The 15,198-nt window shown below is 42.3% G+C and overlaps 1 protein-coding gene across 5 annotated transcripts; it reads right to left on the bottom strand.

Moving 5' to 3' along the window:
• Positions 1–529: 529 nt before the first annotated feature.
• Positions 530–6,045, bottom strand: LOC102704132 (type IV inositol polyphosphate 5-phosphatase 7-like). 5 transcript variants are annotated; one of them, XM_015834730.2, is made up of 14 exons: positions 5,743–6,045; positions 5,530–5,620; positions 5,098–5,163; positions 4,897–4,984; positions 4,698–4,802; positions 4,078–4,575; positions 3,758–3,896; positions 2,984–3,177; positions 2,765–2,873; positions 2,506–2,654; positions 2,153–2,404; positions 1,957–2,036; positions 1,575–1,609; positions 530–1,476 (listed from the first exon to the last, which is right to left on the bottom strand). In XM_015834730.2, the coding sequence occupies exons 1-11, from the start codon at positions 5,770–5,772 to the stop codon at positions 2,176–2,178; spliced, it is 1,698 nt and encodes a 565-aa protein (XP_015690216.1). In that variant the 5' UTR covers positions 5,773–6,045; the 3' UTR covers positions 530–1,476; positions 1,575–1,609; positions 1,957–2,036; positions 2,153–2,175. The 5 variants fall into 5 exon arrangements, with proteins under 5 accessions (XP_015690216.1, XP_015690217.1, XP_015690219.1 ...); XM_015834731.2 differs by having other exon boundaries at positions 530–1,473; XM_015834733.2 differs by having other exon boundaries at positions 3,758–3,893.
• Between the last annotated feature and the right edge of the window lie 9,153 nt (positions 6,046–15,198).

The following is a 15,198-nucleotide window of genomic DNA, read 5'->3' as shown; positions in this document are numbered from 1 at the left end:
TGCTAAACCTTGTCCTAAACGACCTGTATTTCAGAACCGGAGGGAATAATGGTGTAACGACACCTCGAGCGTCGGGATGTTCTCTTCTGCCAGCACTCCTGATTACTTGCTGAAATTGAGGTGTTTATAGCTAATCCCAATGGAATGATTTCACCACCCAACTGCTCCTCCCTCCCCTTGTCAGAGTGTGAGTTTTTTTTTTCCTTTCTTCCCTTTTTCTTGGCTTGGCAGACCTGGAGAAAATCAGCCTAGCGAAACAACAACAATTTTCACGCCTATCGAATTTTTGGACACCTAAATAGAGTATTAAATATAGATAAAATGAAAAACTAATTGTACAGTTATGTGAAAAATTGTGAGATGAATCTTTTAAGCCTAATTAGCGCATGATTAGCCATAAGTGCTACAGTAACTAACATATGCTAATGACGGACTAATTAGGCTAAAAAGATTCGTCTTGCAGTTTCCACGCCAGCCAGCCGTGAAATTCGTTTTTCATTCATATCAAAAACACCTTCCGACATCCGATCAAATGTAAAATTTTTATTTCACCAACTAAGTACCCCTAAAAAAAAGCAGTGGGGACAAAAGAGTGGAGAAAAGAACACAGGTGGTCCAAGCTCAGCTCCCTACTGAGATGCTACTTGGGACTTTGGACCAGGGTGTCTCTCCCTCTCTTTTTGTTTCCATTCTTTTGAGAAAGCAGGTCTCGGATACATGGGTAGTAGTACTCCTGGCCTGACCTGCAGCCTGCTAGTCCATCCATGACCAAGCCATGCATGCCATGCTCGCCTTCTTGGCATGCTGCAACCCTCCCCCTTGATGAGAGGAGTGTACTACTACCATCGTCTGCATCTGAGCCTTGTGCTTTTTGGTTGATGTCTCCCACTGCTTTCATGTCCCCTAACCTGCCCACAGTGATTCCTCCCTACTGCTGCTTTTACTTCCCCTTCTCATGGTAAAGGAAAAGTATGTGGCAAAAGAAAACAGCTACTACTATATGGGGCAGGCAGAGGCAGGCAGGCAGATTATACTACCTTTTTCAGCACCTTGCTTTGTGCACAAGCCTCAGTGAAATTGCGTGCTGGTGATCATTTCTTGGCAAGCATGAACCATGGCACACTGCAATACCCCCATGATGGCATCAACAGTATGCTGTACAAATGATAGTGCACCGTTTTCTTCTTCCAATTAAATATCAGGGCCAAGGGGCTCTTGTTACAGCAGAAGACCAAGATTAAAAAAAAAATGAAACAAAGAAAAAGAGGAAACTAAGCCTTTCAGGTACAAATGGCTAAGGAAAAAGGAATTCTGTATGATGGTGGGGGTATCGAAAAGCACACTGCAAATCAGGTTCAGTTGTTAGTGATTAGCTTATTTCGGAACTAAAACTCTCCTCTCTTTTTTTTATGTTGTAAACTGGTACTCGCGGATCGTTAGATTCAAAACTTCCGCATCACTGATCAAATCTCCCTGCTGACAAGTGCAAAAAAATACTGAGTCATACTTATACTTCTGACACGCATATACGGTAGTAATGTAGTCCAAGCAGTCGTGTAGACTGTAGAACATACCTAATTTTACAATTAGAAGGCATCTCCTTGAGTATCTGCAACAACGGTCAGAATTGAGGTGTCAGTTGCAGTAAACTTGCCAAAGATAATTCTCCTATTAGACAAACATGTACACCCCCTATTTTTGTATTTTGCTTATGCTTATAAGCCAAAATTTGAATTTTCAAACTTAAATTTGGAGTTGATTTTGGGTGGTGAGGGAGGGGTTCACCTAAGTTTATTTTCTAGTCTTTGCTTTTAGATCACTAAAAATACATATATAAAGGTTTATTCACAAATTATTTTTTTATTTGCAAATGCCGTTTCCACTAATGTTCATACATTGCACATGATGCTGCAAAAAAAATGAAGGAGGCAAAATAAATAATAGTTCAGGGATCACCTGTTGGCCGAGAATATTCCAATTGCTGGAATCTTGGGAGAAATGAAGTTCATCAGGTGTATTCTGGGACTGAAGAATGTCTGCAATGAACACATGGAAGTTATGATGAATAGAGCACTTTCGCATGGAATTCAGAGAAGTTGTCAGACCAACAAACACAAACAATGCGACACTGCATAAGATAAAGAACACTAACCTTGGCTCCATCGAGATACACAATCAATAAAAATTGATATCTGTGTAACTGCGTGGATAAGTTGGGTATGATAGTTCATCCACCCCCATTAGAGAGGTAGAACGAGTAAAGGTGCTAAATTGGGTTTGGTTTGGTATCTGAACCTCCGCTGTGAAAATGCTGTATACAGGTCTGTGATCTGAGAATCTAGACTCACCGCGGACATAACATAGTTGATTCAATCCTCTCCCATACCATAGAATCCGATCACACCTTCACAAAAATATCATTACAATAAGCAAAACAAACAAAACATATGAAGGTGTAAACTCTGAAAGAGGGTAGATGGTTTGCTGTAGCAATATTAGATTTACCATGCCGGTGTTCTTCGCTTCTCATTTGGACGCATGTCGTCACCTGCGTATCTGTCAGAGTTGTAGGAGTATTTGTATGTGGGAGGAAAATAAATCCTCCCTTCTTTCCAGCCTGAAAATACCCGACCATACCTTTGCTCTATTCGAAGCTGTTACAGAAAATTTACACATGACAAAAAAAAAGAACATTTTTTTTTGTAGCTATACTAGTTGATTTAAAAGACATGGTACAGTTAACATTTTTATAAGAATAGCTAACCTGGTCCTTCTCCAATAACTGTTTCCAATTGTGCATCTCCACTAGAGCCTTCACCGAACGGTATGAAAGAGCTATTCGGTAATTTAGATCTCCAAGCCATATTATGCGACTGAGAAAACAAAATAAATAATAGGCCATGACTTTTATCTCAGATATTTCTGAATCTTGTTCTATTCAGTGTGTTAATCCATGTTGAAAGTACTACAACACGACACTTACTCATGGTCAAGAATGGTCTCTGGTGACCTCTCGTCACCTGCACCATGAACATGAGGGAATCTGGTCTTCTTCAAAATTTCCACGACATCAGCATTTCTTCTAAGTTCATCACCATCCTTTTGCCCCGAGGTTAAGTGAGTGCAGACGAAGCAGAAGCTTGTCTGATGCAGAGACATGCTGATCGATATCGATCCCTGATATTATAGGGGGAAAAGTGAGAATGGAGGAGCTACATATTCATGTAAACAAACATATCAATGCACATGCTAATAGGATGTCAAATGAAATTTAAACATAAATGAGAATTCATGTGCACTCCTTGACAGAAAGGAATGTTATTAGCTGCAAAGTTTGATGAATATAAGATCTAAGTACTCCCTCAATTTCAAAATATAGGGCATATTTTGTTTCGTTAGAACAAGTGATTGAATAAAGATTACTCTATTAATATATTATTTATGTGCCACAAAAGTATAATCATAACAAAGTACTTTCGAATACAAATATAATAGGGACAATTGTAAATTTGCCACTGGTTTAAAACGTTATTGTAAAACTGCCACTAGAAAATTTCAAAAATGCCACTAGAACTATCATTCAAGTGGCATCCTTGCAATTTAGAAAAAACCAGTGGCAAATTTGCAAAAACCCCAATATAATAATATCAATTCTGTTTTGTAAAAAATTTATGCTAGCAGAAACAAAATACGCTCTATATTTTGAAATGGAGGGAGTAACACACAATTAAAAGAAAAGGCAAGGCACAAACAATACCTTATTTCCAAGATATCCCATCAAACCTCTGCCAACACACGAAACCTTCAAGTTCTTCACATGGTCCCTAATATCATTTCGTACCCAAACCATGAGAAAAACACCAACCATTTGCTTGCTGGCAACTAGGCAATATCTGCTGTGTTTCAGGAAAAAAAAGTGATTTTAGTGCAAAAAAATGTAATCATTCCAGTAATGAATGATGGAAGGAATTTCAGTGAACTGTTAATAGCATAGAACTATAGAAGTGACAACCACAACAGCTAGCTTGTTTCAGAACCAGAAATGAACTGTATCTTCAGAGTCCCATGGAAACCTACCTATTGTTTATGAACTGTCTTTTGTTATCATCATAGCATAGTGGAGCACCATAACCGCATGGCATTGGTGAGAAGTATATACCACTAGGCGATTCCTCGTCAATATTCTCATCATCAGATGACCCACCATATCTCATACTGGTGTCAGCATCACTTGGCCTACTCCCAAAGCTAATCCGATCACAAACACTGAAACGACGGTCCACTAATGAGTGAGGATCCATCATGTCAATTCTTGAACTTCGGTTGAAGGACTGGAATGAGCGTCGATGGAAGAAAGAAGAGTTCCTTGGTCTTCTTGATGATCGTTCAAAATCAACATTGAGCTCAACAATAGGATCTGGAACCGGTGAGGGGGTGTGGTAGTTATACACAACAGAGCCTTGGAGATCTAAATTGTTCAGGGTTTTTCTAACAAGTGCAACCCATTTCTTTGCTGGACCATTGTCTTCGGTCAACAGGACATTGCCAGCATTCAAAGGAACAATTTCCTGTAATCTGGTATAACAAAAAAAAATGTCAACAGATGCCTTTTTTGCATACCGGATCGTTTTGAGATGGATCTTATTTTGTAAAGCAAACAATATCTGATTAAGATATTGCAAGAGTTTGGATTATACCCAATGACATATATATCAGCAGCCGGAGAAGTATGAAGCCAGTCTTCCAAATTCAAATGACTCGATGGCGACCTTCCACCCACATTCCATGTAGCAACAAAGACCCTATGCATATGAGCATATGGATTGTCATATCAGAGAAATTCTTTAACAACGACTACTGGATTGATTAACTTCTACAAATGCACGATGTGTTTACCTGTAGTCTTGTGTATTTGTGATATAAGCACGGTCAAATCCATTTCCTACCCGAGAATCTCGATCCGCATTCTTCCTAGGCAACCTCTCTGAGAAAATATGTCACTATTTCAGTCAAGCATAGGACGACAGTGGCTGGTGATTCACAAACGTGAGAGATGTAATAATACAATATTTACTATGACAGGCAAGCAAAATGTACCTGTTCTGCTTTTCTTGGCTTTGCATACATCTCTCTCCGAGAAACTGGTTCTCCACTGCACGCCTACTGAAATGACCAGAAGAGTTAGCACAAACACACCAAAACAAAATTCTTTCTGTAGGTCTCAAACATACTGTGGTTGTTTCTGCAATAATAAATAATATTTCACTGTACAAGGGAACTGGAAGCAAGCGACCAGAATTGCTTCTGGAATGGATAGTCACTGTAAGTCTGTTGCTCAACACCAAAATAACATAATTTATGGTTGTGAAAATGATATCGAAGAAAATAAGGAGAAAAACACATAGTAAATCAAGCTCATTAATTCAGAAGAAATGATATCGAAGAAAATAAGAAGAAAAAAAAACACCTAGTAACTCAAGTTCATCAATTCAGAAGTGAAAGTGGTGGCATTAAGTCAATAAGTTGTACCTTCTTCACATGCACAATCTGAATGGAAGTCCTTAGCTTTTGTTTTGATGTTGAACCACTTCCTAACGAAGGTCTTGGACCAGGACAGCTTCTTCCAGGCCAATTCAGAAAAGAAAAGAAAACAAGATCAGAAACAATCAGGACAAAAACAAGATCAGAGACCAACATAGAGATTATGAACAGATTAGCTCTGGCTCTGGTGGGCACCCTCACCTTGGTCTTGTTTGAATTCTCATCTCTCATTGTCTCAATGCCTCCTCATACAGCTCTAGAGATTACTTCCTCCCTCCTCAAACCTCCAAATTCCAAACTATGCCTCGCTATTGCTCCTCTCAGAGCAGTATATTCTAGGGGTAAAAAAAGCAGGAGAACAGGATTCTATTTCTCCCTATCCCAGAGAACTTTTCCCCCTTGCTTAGAAGATTCCAAGCCAGCTCCTGATATTCCAAGCTATGGAAAGAAGAACAGAGGAATCTACAAGAATTCCTCTGCTAATCGTGTAATGAGCTGATGATCCAAGTGTCAGCTCAAAGGGGAGCAAGAAATCCGCCGCAGCCGCCCAAAAACCGAATTGATGGGGGGGGGGGGGGCAAGAGGAATCAAACAATCGGGCAGAACCACCAAGAACAGATCGCAAGATTCAGTGAGCAAACCAAGAGCAGGATCAAAGATGGCCGAGGAATGGTCAGCCCCACGCGACGGGGATCGAATCAATGCCAGTGGCAGTTAATGCCTCCGGCCTCGCAGAAAAAAAAAACCGGCCAGGGGGCAGCAGAAGTAAATGGCCGTAGCACCTGAAATCCAAGAAACGCGGCGCCGAGGACACACACAGGAGGAGGCAACCACCTCGAGCAATGCAAGAACCCAGGAGCTCAGCTGGGCCGAGGATTTGAAGGACCGGAGAGGGAAAGAGGGAGGAGCCCCGCCGCAGGGTGGTGCAGAGGACAACGCAAGGACACCAATCACTGAGCGAGCTGTGCTGTTGCTGCGAGCTCTCTCTGCGCCCAAGTATAGCATACGAGCAGCAGGAGGGAGGAGGCCGGGAGTAGCTAGCTAGCCAGTAGAGGAGTGAGGAGGCCAAAATATGAAGGGGGAATAAAGCGAACAGGGCCAGCGCCAGCCTCCTCTTCGGCTACTGCTGCTGCTCCTCCTCCTCGCTTTCCCTTCTCTCTAGTCTATGTAGCCTTTGCTCTTTAGCTCAAAATCCAAAGCAAAGCCTGTGGTTTTTTCTGGGGTTAATGGAGTTTCCAGGGGTTTCTCTTCATTTCTCGTTAATTATACGATGAAAACAGCCTGCTAATCAGGGAGCTTTACTTTTATGTGGCTAAATATTTTTTGGTGCCATTTTAGGTAGGTAATAAAACCGTGGAAAAAGTGTGCAGAGAAAGTTAGTTGTTGGCTTGTATTTTCATCGCTAAGAGACATAATTATTTATTATAGGATAACGGTAAACCTAGAATGCATAAATATTTGTCTAACCAATTATTTTATCGGGACATCTGTGTTCTTATTCGTTTATGGATTTTCACCTGTTTACATTACATAACAAAGACTCATGCAATAAAGATTAAAATATTCTAGATATATGATGTTAACCGGACGTATAAGGTTCAGCGTCATTCTATAAAAAAAGAAAAGTATTTACTTTGAAAAAATGTGCACTTTATCATAACCTACGAGCAAATACATGTGTATATATATAACAAAATTAGTTTTACTTACATGATCTTGTTTTTTTAATTGTGATAAGCATGTGTTTACTAACGTGGATGACGAGATATACTCATATGTGGGTTGGAGTCATTGTTTCGTTGAAATTAAGTATAAGCAAAACAGCTTATTGGATTAAAAAAATATTTACAGATAAAACTTTTATATACGTGTTCTCAATGACTACAAGCAAAGGCTGCTAAAAAAAATAAGCTACGACAAAAAACCTCAAAATCAATTATAAATTTTAGGTTTAAAACTTAAATTTATCTGGTAAGTATAAAGCTTGGGGTACTACATTGCATGTTTTTCTTTTACTTATAAGCTAAAATTTTAATTTTTAACGTTATATTTAGAGTTAATTTGGGGTTTTTATTATAGTTTATTTTTTAGCATTTACTTTTAGATTATTAAGAACATGTATATACATATTTTATTTATACATTATTTTTTGTTTGCAAAATTACCAAGCCAAACGATAAGCCTGCAAGTTGGTTGGACTTTCCAAATTCAAATTATACAACTTCGAGTACCTAATTTATTTAGCATAAATTAAAAGAGTCACATGATATTACGAAACTCTTCCTACGATAAGTTGCATATATTATCTTTATATACGCAAATTCTATGCTTTAAACTAAATTATTATTATGGTTATAGTTAACTCGTATGGACTACATGTATTTTAAAACGACTTATTTTTCGACCCAAGACAGTATATCTCATTATATTTCTTTCTTTAAATTCCCCTTCAGTCCATGAAAAGGCAGCGAACAAGGGTGTTGCTGCAGAGTTCACCTGGATGCAATTTATGAAAGGTTCATTGATTTCTCCCCTAACTCCATCTAACTGTGAGTGTGTTCAAGAGTCAATCTCGTTGATGCCCCCTTTTTTTCGCATGCACGCCACATCTTCGTTGCTATCGAAAAGAAAAATCACAACAATAATAAGTAGCCAACATTCCATCTGCAAACAAAAATAAACCCCACGCAGCCACGCCACGCTGGAAAGAATAACAAGAAGAGTAAAACACAAGGGTGGCGTTGCACGCTTCGACCTCATGTACAGCAAGAAGAAACCCACCCGCCCCGCTCCACCGGCTGGCACTACACGTGGTCCCCCGAACCGGCGGCCCTGCCCCCACACGCCAGCTACTTTCCAAAGCACACCGCACGCACCCCACCCGTTGCCCCTCCCCTCCCTCCCCTCCCCTCCCCTCCCCCTCCCCCTCCCCAAGACAAATCCGACGAGAGCAGCCCGCGCGCGCGCGCGCTGTGCGCGCCTTCGTTTGTCCGGGTGCTCCTCTCGCTCGCGCCGGGCACCACCCGCAGGGCTCGCCACTCCGCCCTGCCGCGCGGCGTGGTCTCTATGCCGCGCTGCCGTTGACACACCCAGTGGCTGCGTTCGTTTCGGCATATTGAGATGAACTGCTTTCAGTTAGCACGATTTTTAAACTACTAAATAATGTGAAATTTTTTATATAGAAATTATTTTAGAAGATCAAATAAATCTATTTTAAATTTTTAATAAATAATACTTAATTTATTATATACTAATTATATTTATCGTTTTTCGTGTTGCTAATCAGCTTTTGTAACAGCATGTTTTGAACGCAGCCACTCGTAGTAGTACTTGATCCGTAGCAGCAGCAGCGTCGCATCTTCCACGCGCGCGTTGCCGCCGCTGCCGCCGCGCGAGACAACCACGGCCAGCCAGGGCAGGCAACCGCGCGAGACACCAGCGCGTATCGTATCGTATCGTATCGTATCAACCAGGACGTACTGTGCGTGCGCGCGTTGTTTGTATCTGTACCGTGTAGCCCGGAGACCCATGCAATCGTAGCTGTTTTGTCCTCCCGTAGTACATGTACCGATGTACGCGCGCATACCCACCAGCTCAGCTCTGCTCCCTTTCCTCAAAATCTGTGGTGCATCACACGGCCACTTTAATCGTCCAACACGACCAGATCCCCTGACGCATCAGTATACATTTTTGTTTTCTTGATCATTTAGGAGTACTGTTTTTAGATGGTCCACGTATATATAATATGACTTTTCTTATTTATAGTGTGTATATTATAAGATTACACAGATGGTGGCATGTTCACCACGTCTGCAGATCCGGCCGTGCGTGTAGTCCCATCTGCATGCCCATCTGGTGTCATACAGCGATAGCAAATTAAGTCTTGATTGATTACATATCAACCTTACGTCCCCATCGCAATTGCACGAGTGGATGGAGCGGCTAGGCACATGATAGTATACTGCAATTATGCTTGCGTATTTATGTCTAATCAATGCCAATTATTTTGTTGATTGTGCGACGAGTAACAGTACCTGAAGCCGCACATGTGGTAAGCTTTCTGTTAGCCATCCGTTTTCGTTAGCAATCCTTTCATTTTCCTTTTTCTGCATTTCTACTACCAGAATAGGAATTTAGACTGGACAGAGTGATTTTAATCGTACTGTTTCTTAACATCGTCAGAGTCCATTCATGCCTCAAGAAAAGCAAGCAACAATGCCATCTCAAAACCAGGATATATATTATAATCCAGTCAAACTTTTCCTCTTGTAAATTAGCATTACTATTTTTTTTTCTGTTTGGCTTTGAGTAATATAATCTGAATCTTTTGTTCTGGTGGGTCTCTCTCTCATTCGGGGAGAAAAATTCATTATGCAGCTTAGCTTTTTCGCGAATGATCAATGGGGTAGTAGTGAATTATATGCAGGGGCGCACAATTGCACAAGTACCACCATAGTGCCGACTCAAGTTGTTGCTTTCGTTGTCATAGGCCTCACCACATCCATATATATAAACAGATGTATCCAAATGTTAGTGAAAAGAATCGAAAGATCTTCACTTTGTGGCGCCTGAATGATTTTCTTTTTCCAAAATGTTAAGCCTTGCAATCCCATCGAAGTTCGTCGTACAGTAGCTGTAGAAAAAAAAATCCGTGCTTTTGTGGAGATTCGAGCTAGGTATAGTAGCAGAAAGATACTATAGGTGTAGTATGTGTTTTTAGGGATCGCAAGAATCAATCTTTCGGCAATAGCTAAGCTACTGAAATCAATCAGGTAGGCAGAGAGGGTTAGTGCTGGCTCTGTTCATCAGGAGATTCAGAGATCATGTCGAGATGCATCGATATCCTACAGGCTAGTACAATACAAAGCCGTAGAGAAGCGGTAGCTGGAGTGCTCTGCTCGAGCGCGCACACAGAGGGAGAATGCGCTGGCCGGCCACCGCAGCTGGCGGCCATGGCTGCCGTGCCGAGGGTTTGGGCGACAGGATGAAAAGGAGGGTCGCGAGATGTAACGTCGCTGCCCCAGCCTTACGAGGTCAGCTGCCCCCAGCCAAACCCTACGGACACAGTGCCCCGTGTTTAGCTGCTGGACTACAGCTGATCTCTCTTCTCTGGCCAGCATGGCCGGATTGGATTGGATTGGACTGGACTGGACTGGACTGTGCACGTACGTACATGCTTCGTTCCAATGGAACAGTTGTCACGACCGATCGCATCCACGTACGTACACGACCGATCGAACGGCCCTGACGGCGTTCGCCTTGGTCGACCTCACCATGGTATCGTGCCAGATCGTAATTAAAGCTTACGTGGTCCGTTGCTAAGTAGTAGGAGCACGAGCGAAACGCTGCGAGACATCGGCGCATGTCGTAGTAGCACTAGCCAGTACAGTGACAGACACACACACATACACACGCATAGCCCTTCTCCGCCCCGCGAAAACGGGCGGCCGGGCAGCACCTCTCCGCGAGTCCGCGAATCGCGCGCCCCCCACCCACGTCGCCGTGTTGGTCAATGGCGGCGTGCGGCGGCGGCGCGGGCGGTACACTGGTAGTACGTGCGTTGCCCCTGTCGCGTTGTCGCGGACCGAGCGTACGTGTCGGCGTCGGCGTCGGCGCGGCGCGCAGCGGGCAGCGCGCGGCGGCTACAAGAATAAAACGGGAGGCGGGGGGCGAGCGGCAAGCTGGGTACGCGCATGATGACCAGGGGCGCTGCTTTGGCACGAGCCAGCAAATGATGCCCGCCTTTTGGTGGCCGGCGCGCGAGCTCCTTGCGTGGTGGCCCGGACGCGCGAGCCGCGAGACCCAACCCAATCGATCAACCGCGCAACGCAAAGGGCGCGCGGCTAAAGCAGCGAGCGATCGAGCAGCTCAACACCCGGCCGCCCCCGGGGACCGAAGGGCCCGGCCCCATGTATCTATGCTATGCACCTGCAACAACAATCCATAATGGAGTCCGCCCACCCGGCCGGCTGCATAGATGATACGCTAGCATAGACTGGTCACCTTGAGCTAGCATAGCTCGCTATAGCAGCTGGGGGCTACCGCAACACAATTAACAGATCGATCAAGGCACAAATTAACACACATATACACTTATATACCCCATCTACATATATATTAATTAATGTGTCGTGTACTTAGTGAAGCTTCCACTAACTCGGAGAGGGGGGGGGCAAAAGAGCTGGCTGGCTATACCTTAATGGGGCCGAGTGCCTTTTGGGGACGTACCAGTGTTACACGGTTAAGGGACATCTTGGACCATCAAAGTCGCACCCACACGTACGTACATGGTGATCGCTTCAAATTTTGATCCTGGGTGACTGGGTACGTGGTGCGCCTGCCTGACCTTGTACGTTGCGTTTTGTTCGTTGATTTGATTGGCGCATCAACCGGCTCGATCGATCCGGTCCTCCATTTCAAGCCCATGGAATGATCGATCGTGGAAATGTACTGTTGAGATAGGGTTTTTTTTAGCGTTCGTGCCACTAGCTGGCGACAGTAAGTGGTTTAGATGTGTACCCACATGGATGGAAATGCTCGGATGCATCGTTGTCCTCCGGTCAAAACTGTGCCTGAGTGACTCCTTATGTCTACCGCTTGCTTTCTGCTTCAGGCGCAGGGGAAGTTTCGGAACTGTTTCAGTTTGTTGTTCGCAGGCAACTTTGTAACATGTACGTGCACTGTTTGGTTCTTTGCTATTCCATGGCTGCTAGCTGAGCCATGTGCTAGCTAGAGTAAGGAAGTGTTTGGTTACTGCCAGTGGTCCTGAGGCATGTTGATCCAGTCGCAGATGATCAGGTTCTGGGACATATATTGATTCGAGTCGCAGGTGTTCAAAATCGGACGCACGAGAAAGACGCCTGAATCAAGCCAGAATGTCAGGACAGCATCGATCGCGTCCTAAAATCGTCGAGTTACCAACTCACTTGGATGGAAAAAGGAGGTGAAAACAATGTTGACATGCATGTGTCAAAATGCGTGTGCAAGTCGAAGTGGCTTATTCCCAACATGATGGCCAGATGTAATATGTTTTCTCTCAAGATGTGCAATTTTTGAGAGAATCTAAAAAGATATCATTAACAAATGTCTAAGTCTAAAAAATATCATGGATAAGAGTGAGTTCTACAAAATACCATTATACAAACTACTTTGTAAAAAAAAATACTACTACTGTTAGAGTTCCCATTCACCGTTCATACTACGGAGAAATGCCGACGGAACCCTAATGTCGATAATATTTCATAGATAAATTTATTTATACGATGATATTTTATAGAATTAATTCTTTGTGATATTTCATAGAATTAATTGTTTGTCAATGACATTTGTTATATTTTCTCTATATTTTACTAACAATTCTTTTTGTAAATATATATTTTTGGAAACATCGTATAAATATACACACGTCATCGTTCGGTGTGGCCACAAGCCTCTCGGGTCCACCTCGTCGTGCACAGTATGGAGGCGAGACAGCTATAATTTTCAACTTTTTAACCATTATATTCTTAAAGAATCAGGAGAAAAAAATATTTGATTTAAAAATGAATTCTACTGTACTCTAGGGCCGGCACGTAAATGAGTGTTGCCACAGTGGCATCATAAACAAGATTCAATCGACATCAACTTGGGACTGATTAAGGTTTAAACCACCACTGAGCTTACCTTGTCGTCCTTGCAATTAGCACGTAATCTTGCTAGCAAAAGCCGTCGTGTACTCATATTTTGCTGGCTAAAGCAAAGGGGGAGTATATTAATCTGCTGGGTAAAGCAGGGGAAGTTGGGAGGCAGAGCGGCGCAAAATCGCTTCACGCTTTACATAAACTTCTCGTAATCTAATCATTAAAAGCGTAAAAGGAGCCAGGTCGGCATCCTATTAGCCCCTTGCTCCACGTTTAATCGGTCGCATGCTTTTGTAGACATCCACTCGGTATACTCCGAAAGCTAGTACAAAATAATATGCATTGACGAACTTAGTAAAGCGAAAGCTCTGATCAGAATTGATGCCTCATACGTGGCTTGCATATATTTGGTGATCTAGTGTAGTTTTCTAGCAGCAATACGAGCATGTACTTTATGTAGATTTGAACCCAGTACTCAGGGTATTACTAAGATCACTGTTATCATTAAGTTGTATGCTCTTTCACAAACCTGATGTATAGTAATGTTTAGTAATACACTTTGATTCGTTAAAAAGGAGAAATCCTAAAGCAGCTATGATGTATAGTAATGCAGTGCACACGTATGTTTCACTTGGAGCTTATATCCTACACCATCGTAAATATATCAACCGGATAATTTTGATCATAGAACTTCTGGAATGCTTAGTTTGTAAAAGAAAAATGGTGTGTATAGATTTACCTCGAAAATTCTACCGTGATATCATAGTCTCACATACTTAATGTTTTAATTACAAACTTATTCTTATATAAAATTGTTTTGAATTTTACTGAACCTTACTTTAGCCATCAAATACTTATGTGAAAAGAGTATATGCATTCTGTGCTCGACAGTTTAAACGTAAATAACCATTTTTTTAAAAAAAAGATTAGATACGACCTCTACATTTGTACGCAACCACTTGTGAGATAACTAGATTTTGCTTTCCCTTAGGATTAAACTCAAATAGGTTGCGTGCACTACGCCTACGCTAGTTAATGCTCAGTTCCGTAAATAATAACCACGTAGAACTACTAATTTGTATTCTAAATACGGATACAGTTGAAAGAGATGGATCCCTCTGGACCGACTTTGTCTTGCCAAATAATTCACCCCTTTTAATAGATAATGTGTTCTATTTTTGGGCATGCATTCAATCATTCGTAATTCTCTTATAAATACATAAAAAAATATAAATCATGTTGAAAACACATTTAATGATAAATTAATCATAATAAATTAATTAACATTAGAATAAATCTTTTAAATAAAACAAATGGTTAAAATATATCTTTAAAAATCAATACTCCTAATTTGGTACTGTCAACAGTCTAACCGCTAAGACATCACAGAGACAGTCCACCCTGCTATATGTGCGCTGCTTACCACAGCACCACATGGCTACTGTTGGACAGGGAACCGCCCGGCCCATCCGTCGTTGATCGATCTGCGCACAACGCTGTATTCCAATTCTCTTCTCATCAGATCATTCATAAACCCCCATTAATTCCATTCTACGTGATCGTCATCCTCACTATGTATATGACATATGAAACCATGTATTAAGGCTTTGCAGATAATTAGTTATTAGATTGGCTATAGTTGATTTAGAAACAGTAGATAGCTCCTACGAAGATTTAAACCAAGAACCTTAAATGTTACTTAGGTCACTCTAATCACTAAGCTACGTGCGCTTGAGTGTTGATCGCACAGCTGATCCGCTGTTCTGCCCCCACTCGTACTACCACGCTCGATCCTGACGCCGGTGTGTCAACCTCAGCTTAATTCCTCTCCAAAGTTGGTTTTGTTTTTTCAATAAGCACATGATGATTCCGATTTCCACACCTCCCTAAGCAGTAAGCACCCCATGGCCACAGGGTGGCACTGATTTTTTTTGGAGGTGCCCTGTCGCTGCGAGCTGGGCCAGGCTGAGGTAACTGTGCCGGGACGTGATTGGTCTCGACGAAGATCTGGGCCGTCCGTCCGGCGATCGACGGCAGA

The sequence above is a fragment of the Oryza brachyantha genome, chromosome 3, assembly GCF_000231095.2.
Source record: "Oryza brachyantha chromosome 3, ObraRS2, whole genome shotgun sequence".
Classification (NCBI taxonomy): domain Eukaryota; kingdom Viridiplantae; phylum Streptophyta; class Magnoliopsida; order Poales; family Poaceae; genus Oryza; species Oryza brachyantha.
Note: the sequence above shows the minus strand (reverse complement) of the source record. Positions and strands in the feature narration are given on the sequence as shown.